The 21832-nt window shown below is 40.3% G+C and overlaps 1 protein-coding gene across 1 annotated transcript; it reads right to left on the reverse strand.

Annotated features, from left to right (window-relative positions):
- Positions 1 to 16309: 16309 nt before the first annotated feature.
- Positions 16310 to 16897, reverse strand: LOC129651501 (interferon omega-1-like). The gene has a single exon (XM_055580196.1). It carries the CDS (start codon positions 16895 to 16897, stop codon positions 16310 to 16312), a length of 588 nt encoding a protein of 195 aa, XP_055436171.1.
- Between the last annotated feature and the right edge of the window lie 4935 nt (positions 16898 to 21832).

Here is a 21832-nt window from a genome sequence, read left to right on the forward strand (position 1 = left end):
GTGGTCTGGTATTCCCATCTCTTTCAGAATTTTCCAGTTTATTATGATCCACACAGTCAAAGGCTTTGGCATAGTCAATAAAGCAGAAATAGATATTTTTCTGGAACTCTCTTGCTTTTTCGATGATCCAGCGGATGTTGGCAATTTGATCTCTGGTTCCTCTGCCTTTTCTATAACCATCTTGAACATCTGGAAGTTCCCAGTTCATGTATTGTTGAAGCCTGGCTTGGAGAATTTGGAGCATTACTTTACTAGCATGTGAGATGAGTGCAATTGTGCGGTAGTTTGAGCATTCTTTGGCATTGCCTTTCTTTGGGATTGGAATGAAAACTGACCTTTTCCAGTCCTGTGGCCACTGCTGAGTTTTCCAAATTTGCTGGCATATTGAGTGCAGCACTCACAGCATCATCTTTCAGGATTTGAAATAGCTCCACTGGAATTCCATCACCTCCACTAGCTTTGTTCGTAGTGATGCTTTCTAAGGCCCACTTGATTTCACATTCCAGTATGTCTGGCTCTAGGTGAATGATCACACCATCATGATTATCTTGGTTGTCAAGATCTTTTCTGAGTGGTTGCTGCTAAGTCACTTCAGTCATGTCCGACTCTGTGTGACTCCATAGACGGCAGCCCACCAGGCTCCCTCCTCCCTGGGATTCTCCAGGCAAGAATGATGGAGTGGGTTGCCATTTCCTTCTGAATGGTTGAAAGTGAAGTGAAGTCACTCAGTCGTGTCTGACTCTTCACGACCCCATGGACTGCAGCCCACCAGGCTCCTCCATCCATGGGATTTTCCGGGAAAGAGTACTGGAGTGGGTTGCCATTGCCTTCTCCAGGGTAGACAGCTAGTCACCAGCAAAGTGGGCTTCAAACCCAGGCCTCAGATCTATCTGCCTTTGGAAACACTAGAGTGATTTTTAGAATTTATACTAACCCCATGTGCTCGTTTTACGGGTCACTCCCCACATACATATGCTGAGGGCCCCCCAGGATGAGAAATGCAGGCCAGCATTAGACCCTTTGGTGGCTTATAAGCATTTGTTTATAAGGAAGCAAAAAAGTTTGCTACTTACAATTCCAAAACAATATAATAATCTTCAGCATCAAAAAAGTCTTTAATCTTGATGATACAAAGATGATTTAGTTTCTCATATCTTGAAGTACTAAACCCCAAACTAATGTTATCAGGTGATAGACCTTTTGGGATATGCTTAGGGTGTGGGGATGGAGACCTCACAAAAGGAAATAATGCCCTTATAAAAGAGGTGGATATAAACTAGTCCCTCTCCTGCCCTGTGATGATACAAGGAGAACTCTGCAGTGTGAGACCTGAAGCAGGCTCTCACCACAACTGGACCATGCTGACTTCCAGTTCTCGGATATCCAGACTCGAGAACTAACTTGCAGCAATACATTTCTGGTGTTTGCAAACTACCCAGTCTGTGCTATTTTGTTGAAGAAGCTTGAACAATAAGATATAATATGTCCTGTTTTATCCTAAGAATACCTCCAGGAGTCTGTAAAATACCTGAAAGGAGAAATCAATTTCCTCAACCCCATTTCCTAGACATTTCGTCTGGGCTGAAACATTACTTGAGCTCAATCATATTCATGTAACATCAATTCACAAGGATGGTAATGATAGGAGAAATAATAATACCAACATCTGTTAATAGATATTATGTGATAACACGATAATTTAAATATTCTTCACAGTTCTACAAGGGAGGATATGATGAGCTAATGTGTGAGAAAATTTTTAAAGATCATTTGCAGAAATATTTTCTTCAAGTTTGCATTTTCAATATTTGGAAGGTGTGGTGAGTGGAAGACCCACTGTCCACTTTTAGTTCAGTGATTCTCAAGTACTTGCAAGGAGCTGCCTGATCACTCTTTTGTTGTCTCCCTCAGGTAATAAGGAAACACTTTGTCTACACTTGTAGATGTTTTCCTCATTGGCCTATGCCTTTGGGACTCAACCTGAATGCTTCCTTCAAATAGTCTATGATGCTCTGAACTCTGACTGACGTCTCTGTCATCTTCCCCAAGCTGAAACTATGATATCAGAGTTTGTCAGAGTGTGTGCAAGCAAGAACATTGGATTTCCCCTTGCACACCCACCCAGAGCTCCATTAAGACAAATAGTGCAAAAATGAAAAAATGGTCTTGTGCACTGAACTTATCTTCTCCTCTCTTAATCATCCAATTATTTCCCAAGTTCCTTGCCATGAGACTCCCATGAGGATAAATCCAGGCCGTGTAATGTGAGAAGTGCTATTACCCCATCTAGTCCTGATCCTTGGAAGCATCCCATGTGATCCACCAGACTTTTCTCTTTGCCTTCAAGGAGAATAGACTCAAGTGTGACAGACAAATTTGGAGTCACAGGTTGATGATGGAAAAAAATCTCAAAACAATGGCACCAATATTCTCAACTCACTCTTTGGAGGAGAGCAAACTAGAAGATTTACCTGATCAAGGCCTGCATTGTGCTCTTTGAAGACAGAAAGAAAAGTGTCCACTAGATTCAAATTCCTGAGACTTTGCTGTTTACATGTTAAAGAAGCTAAGCATTAGGTTAACTGACAAATACCTTTAACAACACACTCTCTTAAAAACTTTTCCATAAAAAAATAAATTTCATAGGTTGAAAATAGCAAATACACTCAAAACACATAAAAAATCTTTTAAATTATGTTATAAAATTATTTATTTAAGAAAAGAGATTGTGATTGGATGACTGGATACTGTTAGGGATGCCCTGTGGGTGAATCAGAGCGCGGTCCCCACCCAAGGACTGGGGTGCTATGCGCCCTTGGAGATGCTCTGGGACTTTCAGGGTATCGTTCAAGGAATTGGCCTTGAAGTAGGGGAGTAAGTATTGAACAGCTAAAAAGTAGGAATATTCAAAAACTTACAGCACTGTATTTTTATGCATTTCAATTTATATTTAATTACATTTGTCTCATTAAATATTTTAAATTTTTTATTTTTGAAATATTTTTAAAAATATTAAATATATATTAAAATATGTAAGTATTGAAATATTCATTTTATGAAAATATTTAAATGTTAGATAATATATTAAAATATGAGTATTAAAATGATTTAATATTTATTAGTATTTTATTAAATTCTTTTTAAGCTATGGTTTATTTATACTGAAACAAGAATTCATTTATTTATTAATTATTTTTTTAATTAATTTATTTTTTTATTATACAATATTGTATTGGTTTTGCCATACATCAACATGAATCTGCCACGGGTGTACATGTGTTCCCAATCCTGAACCCCCCTCCCACCTCCCTCCCCATACCATCCCTCTGGGTCCTCCCAGTGCACCAGCCCCAAGCTTCCTGTATCCTGCATTGAACCTGGACTGGCGATTCGTTTCTTATATGATATTATGCATGTTTCAATGCCATTCTCCCAAATCATCCCCCCTCCCTCTCCCACAGAGACCAAAAGTCTGTTCTATACATCTGTGTCTCTTTTGTTGTCTCGCATATGGGGTTATCGTTACCATCTTTCTAAATTCCATATATATGCCTTAGTATACAGTATTGGTGTTTTTCTTTCTGGCTTACTTCACTCTGTATAATTGGCTCCAGTTTCATCCACCTCATTAGAAATGATTCAAATGTATTCTTTTTAATGGCTGAGTAATACGCCATTGTGTATATGTACCACAGCTTTCTTATCCATTCATCTGCTGATGGACATCTAGGTTGCTTCCATGTACTGGCTATTATCAACAGTGCTGTGATGAACATTGGGGTACACGTGTCTCTTTCAATTCTGGTTTCCTCAGTGTGTATGCCCAGCAGTGGGATTGCTGGGTTGTATGGCAGTTATATTTCCAGTTTTTTAAGGAATCTCCACACTGTTCTCCATAGTGGCTGTACTAGTTTGCATTCCCATCAACAGTGTAAGAGGGTTCCCTTTTCTTCACATCCTCTCCAGCATTTATTGCTTGTAGACTTTTGGATCACAGCCATTCTGACTGGCATGAAATGGTACCCATTTTGGTTTTGCATTTCTCTGATAATGAGTGATGTTGAGCATCTTTTCATGTGTTTGTTAGCCAGCCATCTGTATGTCTTCTTTGGAGAAAAGTCTATTTAGTTCTTTGGCCCATTTTTTGATTGGGTCGTTTATTTTTCTGGAATTGAGCTGCAGGAGTTGCTTGTATATTTTTGAGATTAGTTGTTTGTCAGCTGCTTCATTTGCTATTATTTTCTCCCATTCTGAAGGCTGTCTTTTCACCTTGCTTATAGTTTATTTTGTTGTGCAGAAGCTTTTAATTTTAATTAGATCCCATTTGTTTATTTTTGCTTTTATTTCCAATATTCTGGGAGGTGGGTCATAGAGGATCCTGCTGTGATTCATGTCGGAGAGTGCTTTGCCTATGCTCTCCTCTAAGAGGTTTATAGTTTCTGGTCTGATGTTTAGATCTTTAATCCATTTTGAGGTTTTTTTTGTGTATGGTGTTAGAAAGTGTTCTAGTTTCATTCTTTTACAAGTGGTTGACCAGTTTTCCCAGCACCACTTGTTAAAGAGATTATCTTTTCTCCATTGTATATTCTTGCCTCCTTTGTCAAAGATAAGGTGTCCATAGGTGCGTGGGTTTATCTCTGGGCTTTCTATTTTGTTCCATTTAGCTATATTTCTGTCTTTGTACCAGTACCATACTGTCTTGATGACTGTGGCTTTGTAGTAGAGCCTGAAGTCAGGCAGGTTGATTCCTCCAGTTCCATTCTTCTTTCTCAAGATTGCTTTGGCTATTCAAGATTTTTTGTATTTCCATACAAATTGTGAAATTATTTGTTCTAGCTCTGTGAAAAATACCATTGGTAGCTTGATAGGGATTGCATTGAATCTATAGATTGCTTTGGGTAGTATACTCATTTTCACTATATTGATTCTTCTGATCCATGAACATGGTATATTTCTCCATCTATTAGTGTCCTCTTTGATTTCTTTCACCAGTGTTTTATGGTTTTCTATATATAGGTCTTTAGTTTCTTTAGGTAGATATATTCCTAAGTATTTTATTCTTTTCGTTGCAATGGTGAATGGAATTGTTTCCTTAATTTCTTTTTCTATTTTCTCATTATTAGTGTAAGGAATGCAAGGGATTTCTGTGTGTTGATTTTATATCTTGCAACTTTACTGTATTCATTGATTAGCTCTAGTAATTTTCTGGTGGAGTCTTTAGGGTCTTCTATGTAGAGGATCATGTCATCTGCAAACAGTGAGAGTTTTACTCCTTCTTTTTCAATTGGGATTCCTTTTATTTCTTTTTCTGCTCTGATTGCTGTGGCCAAAACTTCCAAAACTATGTTGAATAGTAGTGGTGAGAGTGGGTACCCTTGTCTTGTTCATGACTTTAAGGGAGATGCTTTCAATTTTTCACCATTGAGGATAGTGTTTGCTGTGGGTTTGTCATATATAGCTTTTATTATGTTGAGGTATGTTCCTTCTATTCCTGCTTTCTGGAGAGTTTTTTTTATCATAAATGGATGTTGAATTTTGTCAAAGGCTTTCTCTGCATCTATTGAGATAATCATATGGCTTTTATTTTTCAATTTGTTAATGTGACATATTACATTGATTGATTTGCAGATATTGAAGAATCCTTGCATCCCTGGGATAAAGCCCACTTGGTCATGGTGTATGATCTTTTTAATGTGTTGTTGGATTCTGATTGCTAGAATTTTGTTAAGGATTTTTGCATCTATGTTCATCAGTGATATTGGCCTGTAGTTTTCTTTTTTTGTGGCATCTTTGTCAGGTTTTGGTATTAGGGTGATGGTGGCCTCATAGAATGAGTTTGGAAGTTTACCTTCCTCTGCAATTTTCTGGAAGAGTTTGAGTAGGATAGGTGTCAGCTCTTGTCTAAAGTTTTGGTCGAATTCAGCTGTGAAGCCATCTGGACCTGGGCTTTTGTTTGCTGGAAGATTTCTGATTACGGTTTCAATTTGCATGCTTGTGATGCATCTGTTACGATTTTCTATTTCTTCCTGGTTCAGTTTTGGAAAGTTGTACTTTTCTAAGAATTTGTCCATTTCTTCCTCGTTGTCCATTTTATTGGCATATAGTTGCTGATAGTAGTCTCTTCTGATCCTTTGTATTTGTGTGTTGTCTGTTGTGATCTCTCCATTTCCATTTCTAATTTTATTGATTTGATTTTTCTCCCTTTGTTTCTTGATAAGTCTGGCTAATGGTTTGTCAATTTTATTTATCCTTTCAAAGAACCAGCTTTTGGTTTTGTTGATTTTTGCTATGGTCTCTTTTGTTTCTTTTGCATTTATTTCTGCCCTAATTTTTAAGATTTCTTTCCTTCTACTAACCCTGGGGTTCTTCATTTCTTACTTTTCTAGTTGCTTTAGGTGTAGAGTTAGGTTATTTATTTGACTTTTTTCTTGTTTCTTGAGGTATGCCTGTATTGCTATGAACTTTCCCCTTAGCACTGCTTTTACAGTGTCCCACAGGTTTTGGGTTGTTGTGTTTTCATTTTCATTGTTTCTATGCCTGTTTTGATTTCTTTTTTTATTTCTTCTGTGATTTGTTGGTTATTCAGCAGCATGTTGTTCAGCCTCCATATGTTGGCATTTTTAACAGTTTTTCTCCTGTAATTGAGATCTAATCTTACTGCGTTGTGGTCAGAAAAGATACTTGGAATGATTTCAGTTTTTTTGAATTTACCAAGGCTAGATTTATGGCCCAGGATGTGATCTATCCTGGAGAAGGTTCCATGTGCGCTTGAGAAAAAGGTGAACTTCATTGTTTTGGGGTGAAATGTCCTATAGATATCAATTAGGTCTAACTGGTCTATTGTATCATTTAAAGTTTGTGTTTCTTTTTTAATTTTCTGTTTAGTTGATCTATCCATAGGTGTGAGTGGGGTATTAAAGTCTCCCACTATTATTGTGTCATTGTTAATTTCCCCTTTCATACTTGTTAGCATTTGTCTTACATATTGTGGTGCTCCAATGTTGGGTGCATATATATTTATAATTGTTATATCTTCTTCTTGGATTGATCCTTTGATCATTATGTTGTGTCCTTCTTTGTCTCTTTTTACAGCCTTTGTTTTAAAGTCAATTTTATCTGATATGAGTATTGCTACTCCTGCTTTCTTTCGGTCCCTATTTGCATGGAAAATCTTTTTCCAGCCCTTCACTTTCAGTCTGTATGTGTCCCCTGTTTTGAGGTGGGTCTCTTGTAGACAACGTATATAGGGGTCTTGTTGTTGTATCCATTCAGCCAGTCTTTGTCTTTTGGTTGGGTCATTCAACCCATTTACATTTAAGGTAATTACTGATAAGTATGATCCCATTGCCATTTACTTTATTGTTTTGGGTTCAAGTTTATACACTGTTTTTGTGTCTCCTGTCTAGAAAATATCCTTTAGTATTTGTTGGAGAGCTGGTTTGATGGTGCTGAATTCTCTCAGCTTTTGCTTGTCTGTAAAGCTTTTGATTTCTCCTTCATATTTGAATGAGATCCTTGCTGGGTACAGTAATCTGGGCTGTAGGTTATTTTCTTTCATCACTTTAAGTATGTCTTGCCATTCCCTCCTGGCTTGAAGAGTTTCTATTGAAAGATCAGCTGTTATCCTTATTGGAATCCCCTTGTGTGTTATTTCTTGTTTTTCCCTTGCTGCTTTTAATATTTGTTCTTTGTGTTTGATCTTTGTTAATTTGATTAATATGTGTCTTGGGGTGTTTCGCCTTGGGTTTATCCTGTTTGGGACTCTCTGGGTTTCTTGGGCTTGGGTGATTATTTCCTTCCCCATTTTAGGGAAGTTTTCAACTATTATCTCCTTAAGTATTTTCTCATTGTCTTTCTTTTTGTCTTCTTCTTCTGGGACTCCTATGATTCAAATGCTGTGGCGTTTAATTTTGTCCTGGAGGTCTCTGAGCTTGTCCTCATTTCTTATAATTTGTTTTTCTCTTTTCCTTTCTGATTCATTTATTTCTACCATTCTATCTTCTATTTCACTAATCCTATCTTCTGCCTCCATTATTCTACTATTTGTTGCCTCCAGAGTGTTTTTGATCTCATTTATTGCATTATTCATTATATATTGACTCTTTTTTATTTCTTCTAGGTCCTTGTTAAACCTTTCTTGCATTTTCTCAGTCCTTGCCTCCAGGCTATTTATCTGTGATTCCATTTTTATTTCAAGATTTTGGATCATTTTCACTATCATTATTCGGAATTCTTTATCAGATAGACTCCCTATCTCTTCCTCTTTTGTTTGGTTTGGTGGGCATTTATCCTGTTCCTTTACCTGCTGGGTATTCCTCTGTCTCTTCATCTTGTTTATATTGCTGAGTTTGGGGTGGCCTTTCTGTATTCTGGCAGTTTGTAGAGTTCTCTTTATTATGGAGTTTCCTCACTGTGGGTGGGGTTGTATCGGTGACTTGTCAAGGTTTCTTGGTTAGGGAAGCTTGTGTCGGTGTTCTGGTGGGTGGAACTGGATTTCTTCTCTCTGGAGTGCAATGAAGTGTCTAGTAATGAGTTATGAGATGTCAATGGTTTTGGAGTAACTTTGGGCAGCCTGTATATTGAAGCTCAGGGCTGTGTTCCTGTGTTGCTAGAGAATTCGTGTGGTATGTCTTGCTCTGGAACTTATTGGCCCTTGGGTGGTGCTTGGTTTCAGTGTAGGTATGGAGGCGTTTGATGAGCTCCTATCGCTTAATGTTCCCTGGAGTCAGGTGTTCTATGATGTTCTCAGGATTTGGACTTAAGCCTCCTGTTTCTGGTTTTCAGTCTTATTTTTACAGTAGTCTCAATAATTTTTCTATACAGTACCATTGATAAAACATCTAGGTTAAAGATGAAAAGTTTCTCCACAGTGAGGGATACCCAGAGAGATTCACAGAGTTACATGGAGAAGAGAAGAGCGAGGAGGGAGTTAGAGGTGACCCGAATGAGATGAAGTGGAATCAAAAGAGGAGAGGGCAAGCTAGCCAGTAATCACTTCCTTATGTGCACTCCACAGTCTGGACCACTCAGAGATGTTTATGGAGTTATACAGAGAATAGAAGATGGAGGAAGGAGACAGAGGTGGCCAGGAGGATAAAAGAGGGGAATGAAAAGGAGAGAGACAGATCCAGCCAGTAATCAGTTCCCTAAGTGTCCTCCACCATCTGGAACACACAGAGATTCAGAGAGTTGGGTAGAGGAGAGAAGGGGGAGGGAGGAGACAGAGGCGACCTAGTGGAGAAAAAGGAGAGTCCAAAGCGGGAGAGAGCAGTCAAGCCAGTAATCTTGCTCCCAAGTAAAAATGAGTACTGAAGATTAGGTTCTTAAAGGTACAAAATTGATAACAAATACCAACAAGCAAAGATTAAAATTCTAGAGTAGAGATTGGATTTTCAAAAATACAATATTAAAGAAAAGAAGAAGAAGAAGAAAAACAAAGTCACAAAAGTTATTAAAATATACATATATATGAAGTTTGCTTTAAAAATAGTCTTTTTTTGAAAAGTAATAGTAGGTTATAAAAATGAAAATTAAAGGAGTAATAGAGGACTTACAAATTTTTTAAAAAGTTAAAAAAAGAAAGAAAAAAATAGAAAATAAAAAAGAAAAGAATGATCGTAAAAATATATCTAGGACTTTCTCTGGTGGTGTTGTGGGCAGTGTGGGGTCAGTTCATTTTCGGATAGTTCTTTGGTCCTGCTTATATTTCTCAAGACCTATAGGCCCCTTTCTATGTAGTTGGTACTAACTACAGGGTTTTAATCTATTGCACCTGTCACTTCCAAGGCGGTTCCCTCGGTTTTAGCTTCTGTTTGCTGGTCTTTTCAGTGTCTGATTTCCACCGTGACACAAGGGGGCGGTCGGTGGTGGACACTTTTTTAGGCTCACTTGTCCAGTCGCGTTGTGGGGAAGGAGGGACGCTGCAAACAAATAACACTGGCGTGTGCTCACAGTGTCTCAGCCACACTGGGCCTGCCCCCGCTCACGGCACTTGCACCCTCCCTGCCCACACAGCTCAGGCTCTAGGTTGCTCCACCGGGAACCGTCTGAGGCTGGCCCTGGGCTGCATGCACCTCCCAGGTCTAAGCCACTCAAGTTCAGGCACTCGGGTAGTCCTCAGAGGTGCAGACTCTGTTGGGCCTGCGTTTTGTGCCCTTCCTAGCTCCGAGCATGGTATTTGGCGAGTGCGGTCGCTGCGACTTATCGCCTCTCCCGTCCCTGCCGCTCAGTTTTCTGGGTGTACAACTGGTGCACCTTCTCAGGCAGATGACTGTCCAGAACCCCAAGAAGTCTTAGTTAGCAAAGAAGCCTGCTTGCAGTTTGGTAGATAACGTCTCTCTGGGGCTACCATTGCCCACTTCTGGCTATGGCTGCCTGTCACTGGAGGGGGATGGTCTGCAGCCGGCTAGTTCTGTTCTGCCCTTTGTTCTGTGCGCAGGCCTGGCGGTATCTTAGGGCTTTTTGCGTGGTAGCTATCCCACAGTCTGGTTTGCTAGCCCAAATTAGTTCACTCTGATTACCCTCGGGGGCATTCAGGCCCGATCCCTACTCTAAGCAATGCAGCCCACGTCTTCCTGCCCAGCCCCCGCTTGCTAGTGGCGGGTGCAGGTGTCTGCGCTGATTCTCCACTGGGGGAGTTACCGTTGGGCTACTAATCTGTGGGGTTTAATTATTTACTTACTTTTCTTCCCTATTATGTTGCCCTCTGTGCTTCCAAGGCTCGCCACAGACTCGGCAGTGAGAGTGTTTCCTGGTGTTTGGAAACTTCTCTCTTTTTAAGACTCCCGTCCCTGGACAGAGCTCTGTCCCTACCTCTTTTGTCTCTTTTTTTGTCTTTTATATTTTTCCTACCTCCTTTCCAAGATAATGGGCTGCTTTTCTGGGTGCCTGATGTCCTCTGCCAGCATTCAGAAGTTGTTTTGTGGATTTTACTCAGCGTTTAAATGTTCTTTTGATTAATTTGTGGGGGAGAAAGTGGTCTCCAGTCCTATTCCTCTGCCATCTTAGGACCACCCTCCTGAAACAAGAATTTAATATGATTTTACTTTACTGGCTTTAATGGAAGCCCACTCATTAATATATTCAAGCTCACTTCTATATTTGTTTGACAATTTCTTGTGACTGTGACAGTTAAATAATTTTTATTTATCCTGAGTTTCTGAAACACCACTGCCAGCACCCCACCTTGAGTGTAGTGTAGAAAAAAGAATTAGTGCAGATGTCCCTGGCCCAATGATTAAGACTGCACTTTCAATGCAGGAGGTGCAAATTTGATGCCTGGTCTGGGAATTAAGGTCCGCATATGCAGTGCTGTGCAGTCAAAAAGAAAAGAAGAAGATGGAAGAGAGAGAGGGGGAGAGGAACCAAAGGAAGAAGAGGCAGTGTCCTGTACAAAGCATTGAGGGCATTTACCACGTCTGATCTTTTCATTTTCTTTGGGAAGAATTTTATAGGTGAAATGAAAATTGCCCAGATTTCATTGGCAATGTGAAGCTTTTCTTTGTAAAACACATATGGTCTTGCAAATGAAAGGGCATTTCCTGTCTTTCTTGAAAATTTTGATGTTTTGTTCAGTGCGTGTATTTTGGTATTTTCATTTTTTAATATTGAGTCACAGTGTTATTTATCTTGATGGCTTAGACTTGGTGCCTTTTAACATTTCATACTCAAGAGAAGTCCTCGTGTCAAATAGAATGGGAAACAGTGTCTGACTTTATTTTTCTGGGCTTCAAAATCACTGCTGATGGTGATTGCAGCCATGAAATTAAAAGACACTTGCTCCTTGGAAGGAAATTTTTGACCAACCTAGACAGCATATTAAAAAGCAGAGACATTACTTTACCAACAAATGACTGTCTAGTCAAGGCTATGGTTTTTCCAGTAGTCATGTATGGGTGTGAGATTTGGACTATAAAAAAAGCTGAGCACAGAAAAATTGATGCCCTTGAACTGTGGTGTTGGAGAAGACTCTTGAGAGTCACTTGGACTACAAGGAGATCCAACCAGTCCATCCTAAAGGAGATCAGTCCTGGGTGTTCATTGGAAGGACTGATGTTGAAGCTGAAACTCCAAAACTGTGGCCTCCTGATGCGGAGAGCTGACTCATTGGAAAAGACCCTCATGCTGGCAAAAATTGAGGGCAGGAGGAGAAGGGGATGACCAGGATGAGATGGTTGGATGGCATCACCGACACAATGGACATGGGTTTGTGTGGACTCTGGGAGTTGGTGATGGACAGGGAGGCCTGCCGTGCTGGGGTTCATGGGGTCACAAAGAGTCGGACATGACAGAGCGACTGAACTGAATTGGTTATATTGATATGAAAGACTGTTATCATTAATTAAGTTTCACATTCTCAGCCTAATTTGCAAATTTTGTATTATTTGAAGTAAAGAATGTCCTCTGTGGCTACTAGAAGTCATCTTCATCTTTTAGAAGAGGAACTGAAAGTCTGGAATGGCTACACTCAGGAGCCCCGGATTGTGTGAGAATAGTGCTTCCTGCTGCTCCCAGGTCCTCCTCTTCATCAGCTCTGAGTACTGGCCCTCAGCTGCTCTGAGCACTTGCTGCCTCCTTCCTCCTCATCCTGACTCGATGTCCTCTTCCCTGCTCCCAGGAGGGCAGTCACCATTCGTGCCTGACTGTTCTGGAATGCACATCATCAAGCACATTGTCACATGCGTGTGCGGTCAGCACACTTTGGTGACAGAATAAAGAAACTCTGAATTAACCCATGTTCAGTATTATGCCACTGTTATCTGTAGACCATCAGAAAATGAGAACTATGGTCCAGAAAATCATTGTGGAAGAATTCAAACCTTATCTATCAGACCTTAAAGAGGAAATGCAGAGAGTTGTGGCTAGATTTATTTTGGTGCAATTTAAACTGTCAAAATAGACTATGTAGTCACACACCTCTGAGTTCTATTTTACTAAAGAAGAGAGTTAGATTGAGCTTCAGGTTTTTATTTCAAGCTGAGTTGACTCATATAGATGAATATCTCCTTTTGGATTGAGACTTTACCATGAGTATATTTCATTTCCAGTGTAATAACACAAAAGAAGTATCGAAGCTGTGACATTGTCTGATGCCCAGGATAGAAGGGAAAAGTTTCTTCCATGAAAACAAAATTGAGAAAAGTGCAGAAAATGACAATTCTGGCTTAGCTTCTGGTTCAAGATGGCAGAGTAGTAGGACATGCACTCATCTCCTGCAAGAGCACTGAATTCTCAAGGAGCTGTTGAAAACCATACAGAGGTGTTTGCACGCGCGATTGCTGTGACTTATCGCCTCCCCGTGCCTTCAGATTGGGAGAAAATAATAGCAAATGAAGCAACTGACAAACAAATAATCTCAAAAATATACAGGCAACTCCTACAGCTCAACTCCAGAAAAATAAATGACCCAATCAAAAAATGGGCCAAAGAACTAAATAGACATTTCTCCAAAGAAGACATACAGATGGCTAACAAACACATGAAAAGATGCTCAACATCACTCATTATCAGAGAAATGCAAATCAAAACCACTATGAGGTACCATTTCACGCCAGTCAGAATGGCTGCGATCCAAAAGTCTACAAGCAATAAATGCTGGAGAGGGTGTGGAGAAAAGGGAACCCTCTTACACTGTTGGTGGGAATGCAAACTAGTACAGCCACTATGGAGAACAGTGTGGAGATTCCTTAAAAAACTGGAAATAGACCTGCCTTATGAGCCAGCAATCCCACTGCTGGGCATACACACTGAGGAAACCAGAAGGGAAAGAGACACATGTACCCCAATGTTCATCACAGCACTGTTTATACTAGCCAGGACATGAAAGCAACCTAGATGTCCATCAGCAGATGAATGGATAAGAAAGCTGTGGTACATATACACAATGGAGTATTACTCAGCCATTAAAAAGAATACATTTGAATCAGTTCTAATGAGGTGGATGAAACTGCTGCCTATTATACAGAGTGAAGTAAGCCAGAAAGAAAAACACCAATACAGTATACTAACGCATATATATGGAATTTAGAAAGATGGTAACAATAACCCTGTGTACGAGACAGCAAAAGAGACACTGATGTATAGATCAGCCTTATGGACTCTGTGGGAGAGGGAGAGGGTGGGGAGATTTGGGAGAATGGCATTGAAACATGTAAAATATCATGTATGAAACGAGTTGCCAGTCCAGGTTCGATGCACGATACTGGATGCTTGAGGCTGGTGCACTGGGACGACCCAGAGGGAGGGTATGGGGAGGGAGAAGGGAGAAGGGTTCAGGATGGGGAACACAGGTATACCTGTGGCAGATTCATTTCGATATTTGGCAAAACTAGTACAGTTATGTAAAGTTTAAAAATAAAATAAAATTAAAAAAAAACAACCATCCAGAGGAGGACTCTGGAGCCCACCCAGAAAAGATACCCCATGTCCAAAGACAAAAAAGGAATTATAATGAGATGGTAGGAGGTACTCAAGCACAATAAAAATAAACTCCATACCTGCCCATTGGGAAACCAACAAACTGGAAAACAATACAACCAAAAACGTTCTCTCACTGTTGTGAAGGATCTAAGACTCACGTCAGGCTTCCAGGTCTGTGAATCCAGCAAAGGGCCTGGGAATCCCCGGGATATCTGACTCTAAAGGCCAGAGATATTTGATTACAAGTCTTCCACAGGACTGTGTGGCAAAGAGACTCCATTCTCAAAGGGGACAAACAAAATCTTGTGAGCACAAAGACCCAGGGGAACTGAGCAGCAGTGACCCCATAGGAGACTGAACCAGACCTACCTGCTAAAGGTGGAGTCTCCCGTGGAGGTGGGTCAGCAGGGGCTTGCCGTGGGGGCAAGGGCACTAGCTGCAGCAATCCTGGAAGGTGCCCCTTGGCATGAGTCCCCTGGGGGTTTCAGAAAATCACACTTCATTCATTAATAATGTTTCTCACTTCTTTAGTATGAGAAAGGTAACAATTGGTTTTGGAACTCTTTGTTGGGTTTTGGTCTTTCAGTAGCAATGCAGAGGCTCCTGGAGGTGATCTTGCCAGCAAGTATGGACAAGGGACTTTACTGAAAAGAGAACTAGGATCCAACCTGGGACAGCGTAGGACTGGAGGGCAGAAGTCCATTTCACAGGGCCTGCTCTTTCCTTCCTGCCTCTACTTGTGTTTGACTTTCTGCATTGATATGAGATCTGTATTGTTTCCCTATTATTCGTCTTTTTTACATCAAAGCATTTTCTACAAATTCATCTTTCTCAAAGAGTTTTATACGAACTCATAGGAGTGCTTTTTAGAGATATGACACCCAGAAATTGGAATTCTTTTCAGTATATGGCAAAGGAAAGTTCTCACACTCAAAGCACTATGAAACCAGCACTGAAGTGGAAGAGAAAATACCTTTAATACACCATGCAGCTAGAAACCAGCACAGAACAGAGCTCCTGTGTTGGAGGCAGTGAAGTTACTGTGTAAGGGAGTGAATTGCTCAGTAAGGCAGTACTGAGGAGAAGGTGGGAGGCAGAGAAATAGGAGTCAGGAGCAGCCAGTCAACAACGTATGGCATCAACTTTCCAGCAGGAGATGACTGCTTCCCTCAGATATGTCTATCAACCATTCTTTAATGAGTGGGTATAAATTACTTATGCCTAGACATCAAGACTAACCATTTTCTATAATTCATAATTTCCTTTCTACCTTTTTTTCTTTTTGGCACCCTCCACAGCTCATAGGATCTTAGTTCCTCAACCAAGCCTCCCTGGAGGGAAAACTCAGAGTCCTAGAAACTGCGCCACCAGAAAGCTTGAAGAATTCCACCTTTTGGCAGACATTTGCTAGAAAGTGATAGAACTGTTCCACAGTATAAAATGAACAATTACTGTTTTGTGATAGGTAAATATAGACAAAATAAGGATTTAGATTTTCAAAGTAAAAAATCCTCAAGAAGTTTACCTTGATAAGTATTTAATAAATAAAACAAATTACAATTTTAATCAAAGAGAAAAGGGAATATATTTTCTAAATTTTAATACAATGTAAGCATACATATCTTTTATATGAAAATATAAAATATTGAGATAAAATAATACATTAAATAAATAAAATATAAATAAATAACATCAAAGCAGTCATTGCTTATAGACTGATACCCTTGCAGCTGGGTACTTATATATCTACTTGCTTACTAATGCTGTATTTCTATGCATTGGCCTAACTAATTCAACAACTTTCGTGGCTAAAGCAGAAATCAGAGTCTTCCGAAATGACTACACTTGAGTGTGCAAGGATGATGTGGCATCTTAGTCTGTGAGAGTCATGTCAAGGTGAGTTCTGGTCTCCATCCGTCATTCTTAACCTTTCTTGCAAGTTGGTTAATGAAGACAAAGATCTCATGATTTCCAGTCTGACTATTTCCCAGGCGCAGTCATTGTTTTCCTTCTCTTTCAGGTAGACATGGATGCCCTGGAAGTACCTCTTCACAGCCAGTGTGGGGCCCATCCTTCCCAGAACAGAGTCTTCCTCTCCCATCACCTGCCCCAGGCAGGCGTCCAGGTCGTCCAGCTGCTGATGGAGTCCAGTGCGGAGCTGCTCCAGGAGGGTGGTGTCCCAGGCAGCAGAGGAGTGCTCTGTGTGGAAGAGGTTGAAGGTCTGCTGGAGCATCTCGTGGAGCACAGAGATGGCCTGGGCCTCCTGGAGCTGGCCGCCCTCCACCATCTCCTGGGGGAAAGCAAAGTCTTTTCTGTCTTGCAGACAGAAGCGAGGGGAGAGTCTCCTCATTTGGCCCAGGAGCCTGAGGTTCTTCCTGCCAACCAGCACGTGATTCTGAGACAGGTCACAGCCCAGGGATCCTCCCGGGCCGTAGCTGACCAGCACCAGGGCCATCAGTAGAGAGAGCACGAAGGCCATGGGGAAGATGAGGCTGCTGCTGGCCTGGCTGAAGCGGCGTCTGGTGGAACCTTGAGCTAGGTTCTCTGATGCCATGCTTTCTAAGCAAGGCCATTAAATAGGGAACACAGTAATTTTCATTTTCTAATCATTTCTATACACTTTTACTTCCTATTTTGGTTTTCTGTTATGTATTCTGAATATGGTCAAAGAAATTGTCATCAATTTAAACTATTAATTTTACCTTTTCCCAGTAACTTCAGACATGCTTATCCAAATGGATATTTATCATCAAATGAGAAGGTCTTTGTCTTATGTTAGAATTTAAGTACATTTGTAATTACACACATATTACTCCCTGTCTCTCATGCATAAATGTTCCTCTCCTCTTTTCCAGGAACACATTTGTAGCCCTCATGTTAGGCTCCATTTTCCCCTCTCACTTTACCTAGGAAGCCAGGCTCCCTCAGCCCTATGGTTTCTGTATTTATTTAGGGATTTACCAGATCACTGTGGCAGTTGAGCTCTTTGAAACAAGATGGTTTTTCTTTAGAGTTTGATTTAGAGAAGAGGCTGATTATTATCAGTCCATGAGCTTACCCCACGTTTTTCTTCCTTCTAGAACATGTTCCTGCAGGTCCATGTGGCTGTGTTTTAGGGAACCACAAGGTCATGGCCATTACAGACATCACCCTTTCTTTCCACCATTTTCTTGCTGGAGGTCTGTCATCCTCCACTGACTGGGCCAATACCCCCACCAGAATCCTGGTTCTTCTCAGGGAACATGGGTGAGGAGACTCTAAATCCAGGATAATTGTATTTTCCAGCAGCACCTCACTCAGAAGAAAGAGATCACATGGAGCCACCCCCTCTTCTCTGAGTGACAGAGTGCCTTCCTCACCTGCTGGACTCCCTCCCTGAGGACAGGCTCACCATATCCTGTGGCCTCAAAATCTCCTTTCTGTGGAGGGCTTGTTTATTTGTTGGGAAAATAAATTCTCTTCCTGAACCCCATCCTCTCCCCTGGAGTGTTTCTCTGAAGGACCCTAGTTCTCCATGGTGACCTCCGCTTGTCCTGACCCTTTTCCCCAGGTGTCCAAAACATCAGCAGTGCTCAGATGCTGAGAGCAAAAGTGTGTTTGTGTAAGTTGGTGAAGGAATTTCCAACTGCAGTCATTTTGCTTTTAGTAGATAAATAATATCTACTTTACCAAGTATAGTTTTTATTATTCAACTCTTTTACTTAAACTTGTTCAACTCTTGTTCTGCTCAGAGTTTCTGAGCTGGAGGAAGGAGATTCAGTGCTGGTGTTTTCTCTTGTTGGAAGCTTATATCACAGAATCTAGTGAGTTACAGTTATTTGTTCAGGCAGTTGATTCCACCTGGCATCTCTGTTCCTCTGTCTCTGTCTCCTCTGAGAAAGCAGGTCAGTGAGACCCAGCATGCTAGATCAGGAGAAATAGCCTTCTTTCCTTGAGTGTAATTTTTCATTTAAACTTTTTATATTCACTTAGTGACTTATTGGACAAGATTGGTGTCACTGCTCCTTGTCTGGCTGTAATTCATGATGAGGTGAGAACAAGAAAGGGAAGAAAAGAAAGCCTGAGGAGCTGCATCACTTTCAAGAGGTTAGATTTTTTTTTCTCTTTGAAATTTCGCTAGAAAGTAAAATTCCACAGTTGTTTTGTGGGCAAGTAGAAAACAAGGGTAAGTCTCAATGTCATGCATATGAAAGAAAGGAAGTGGCTTTCCCTGACACAGTGATGTATTCTGGGTTAGCAAACTTCAGTGCAGCATAGCTGGGGCCTAGGCTGTGGCAGAGGGGAAGGATCAGATAGATCAATATGAACAACAGAAAGGCTGGGACATGGCTGTTTCAGACAGAAGCTCAACGAAGGCCAGGTCCTGAGACCGTGGACTGCCCTCAGCTTTGTAAGACCAGCCACCTGATTTTTCTTTCCTTTAATCCATCTGTGGTGTGTGTAAGGGGAGAAGGAAGAAGTCACACACACCAGCTCATCGGAGACAGGTAATCAGAACTCCAGTTGCTAGAACACTAACCCTCTCTCACAGGGTCAAGGAGACCAGCCTTGCTGTGCATCTGTGAAAAATGCACCTGGGCAATGAGAAGTTGCTTTGAAAAAACTAGAATGAAAGGGAATGAAATGATTCCAGTGATTCTGATCTTCATCTGGGTAATAATAATTATGATATTAAAAGTGATAACTGAATTTTATTGATTGTAACCCTAATTTCCCTAATATCCCACCTTGTGATATGATCACATTGATGGGTTGGGTTTCTTTGGTTTTTTAAATAATTTTAAATGCATTTATTTTATGCATTTATTTGGCTGTGCCAGGTCTTGGTTGTGGCATGCTGGCTTTTCCATATTCCTTGCCTCAGATAGGATCTTTACTTGTGGCATGGGAAATCTTGGTTGTGGCCTGTAGGATCTAGTTCCCTGACCAGGAACAAAACATCAAAATTCTAGGAGAGTGGACAATTTTCCAAGAATCTCTTCCTCAGCAAAGAACTTCAAGTGCTGTAGGATTTCTCTCCATTATTTACAAGGCCCTGCTCAAAAGGGAGGAAAGTTGGGCTCCTGGGCTCTTCACAGTCCTGTGGGCATTCCCTCTCCTAGAATGAACACTTAGGGATTCAACAAGCAGACCCTTGCCTGTGTTAAGGAACTTGCACTCAAAGCTTCTCTTGGTTGGACTGAGGGTGGAGTAAAGAGGTTACTACTGGTTATATTGATATGAAAGACTGCTATCATTCACTAAGTTCCACATTCTCAGCCTAATTTGCAAACTTTGAATTGTCTTGATGTTTTAGAAGATGAAATGAACATCTGGTGTTGGCTACACTCAGGAGCCCCTGATTGTGTGAGAGTAGCTTCCTGCTGCTCCCAGTCCCTTCTCTTCATCAGCTCTGAGTACCAGCCCTCAGCTGCTCTGAGCACGTGCTGCCTCCTTCCTCCTCGTCCTTCCTCCAAAGTCTTCTCCCCTGCTCCCAGGAGAGCAGCCATCATCCCCTCCTGACATTCCTGGAATCCAAATCACCAAGCACATTGTCACATATGTGTATGTGGTCAGCACACTTTAATGAGAGAATGAAGAGAATGCTACAAATTAACCCATGTTAGTTAATATGCCACTATTATCTCTAGACCACCAGAAAACAGGAGCTATAGTCCTGTAAATAACTGAAGAATTCAAACCTTATGTATTAGACCATTAAAAAGGAAATGCAGAGAGATGTGGCAATTTAAAAATTGGTGCAGTTTAAAAACTGTCACAAGAGACTATGGAGTCACACCTCTAAATTCTCTTTTAGACTAAAGAAGAGAGATTGAAGAATGCTGTTGGTAGCTTGATAGGGATTGCATTGAATCTATAGATTGCTTTGGGTAGTATACTCATTTTCACTCTATTGATTCTTCCAATCCATGAACATGGTATATTTCTCCATCTGTTAGTGTCCTCTTTGATTTCTTTCACCAGTGTTTTATAGTTTTCTATATATAGGTCTTTATTTTTTTTTTTAATTTTATTTTTAAACTTAACATAACTGTATTAGATTTGCCAAATATCAAAATGAATCTGCCACAGGTACACATGTGTTCCCCATAGGTCTTTAGATTCTTTAGGTAGATATATTCCTAAGTATTTTATTCTTTCCGTTGCAATGGTGAATGGAATTGTTTCCTTAATTTCTCTTTCTGTTTTCTCATTATTAGTGTATAGGAATGCAAGGGATTTCTGTGTGTTGATTTTATATCCTGCAACTTTACTATAGTCATTGATTAGTTCTAGTAATTTTCTGGTGGAGTCTTTAGGGTTTTCTATGTAGAGGATCATGTCATCTGCAAACAGTGAGAGCTTTACTTCTTCTTTTCCAATTTGGATTCCTTTTATTTCTTTTTCTGTTCTGATTGCTGTGGCCAAAACTTCCAAAACTATGTTGAATAGTAATGGTGAAAGTGGGCACCCTTGTCTTGTTCCTGACTTTAGAGGAAATGCTTTCAATTTTTCACCATTGAGGATAATGTTTGCTGTGAGTTTGTCATATATAGCTTTTATTACGTTGAGGTATGTTCCTTCTATTCCTGCTTTCTGGAGAGTTTTGATCATAAATGGATGTTGAATTTTGTCAAAGGCTTTCTCTGCATCTACTGAGATAATCATATGGTTTTTATTTTTCAATTTGTTAATGTGGTGTATTACATTGATTGATTTGCGGATATTGAAGAATCCTTGCATCCCTGGGATAAAGCCCACTTGGTCATGGTGTATGATCTTTTTAATGTGTTGTTGGATTCTGATTGCTAGAATTTTGTTAAGGATTTTTGCATCTATGTTCATCAGTGATATTGGCCTGTAGTTTTCTTTTTTTGTGGGATCTTTGTCAGGTTTTGGTATTAGGGTGATGGTGGCCTCATAGAATGAGTTTGGAAGTTTACCATCCTCTGCAATTTTCTGGAAGAGTTTGAGCAGGATAGGTGTTAGCTCTTCTCTAAATTTTTGGTCGAATTCAGCTGTGAAGCTGTCTGGACCTGGGCTTTTGTTTGCTGGAAGATTTTTTATTACAGTTTCAATTTCCGTGTTTGTGATGGGTCTATTAAGATTTTCTATTTCTTCCTGGTCGAGTTTTGGAAAGTTGTACTTTTCTAAGAATTTGTCCATTTCTTCCTCGTTGTCCATTTTATTGGCATATAATTGTTGATAGTAGTCTCTTATGATCCTTTGTATTTCTGTGTTGTCTGTTGTAATCTCTCCATTTTCATTTCTAATTTTATTGATTTGATTTTTCTCCCTTTGTTTCTTGATGAGTCTGGCTAATGGTTTGTCAATTTTATTTATCCTTTCAAAGAACCAGCTTTTGGTTTTGTTGATTTTTGCTATGGTCTCTTTTGTTTCTTTTGCATAATTTCACAATTTGTATGGAAAAACA

This window comes from Bubalus kerabau, chromosome 4 (genome assembly GCF_029407905.1).
Source record: "Bubalus kerabau isolate K-KA32 ecotype Philippines breed swamp buffalo chromosome 4, PCC_UOA_SB_1v2, whole genome shotgun sequence".
NCBI lineage: Eukaryota > Metazoa > Chordata > Mammalia > Artiodactyla > Bovidae > Bubalus > Bubalus kerabau.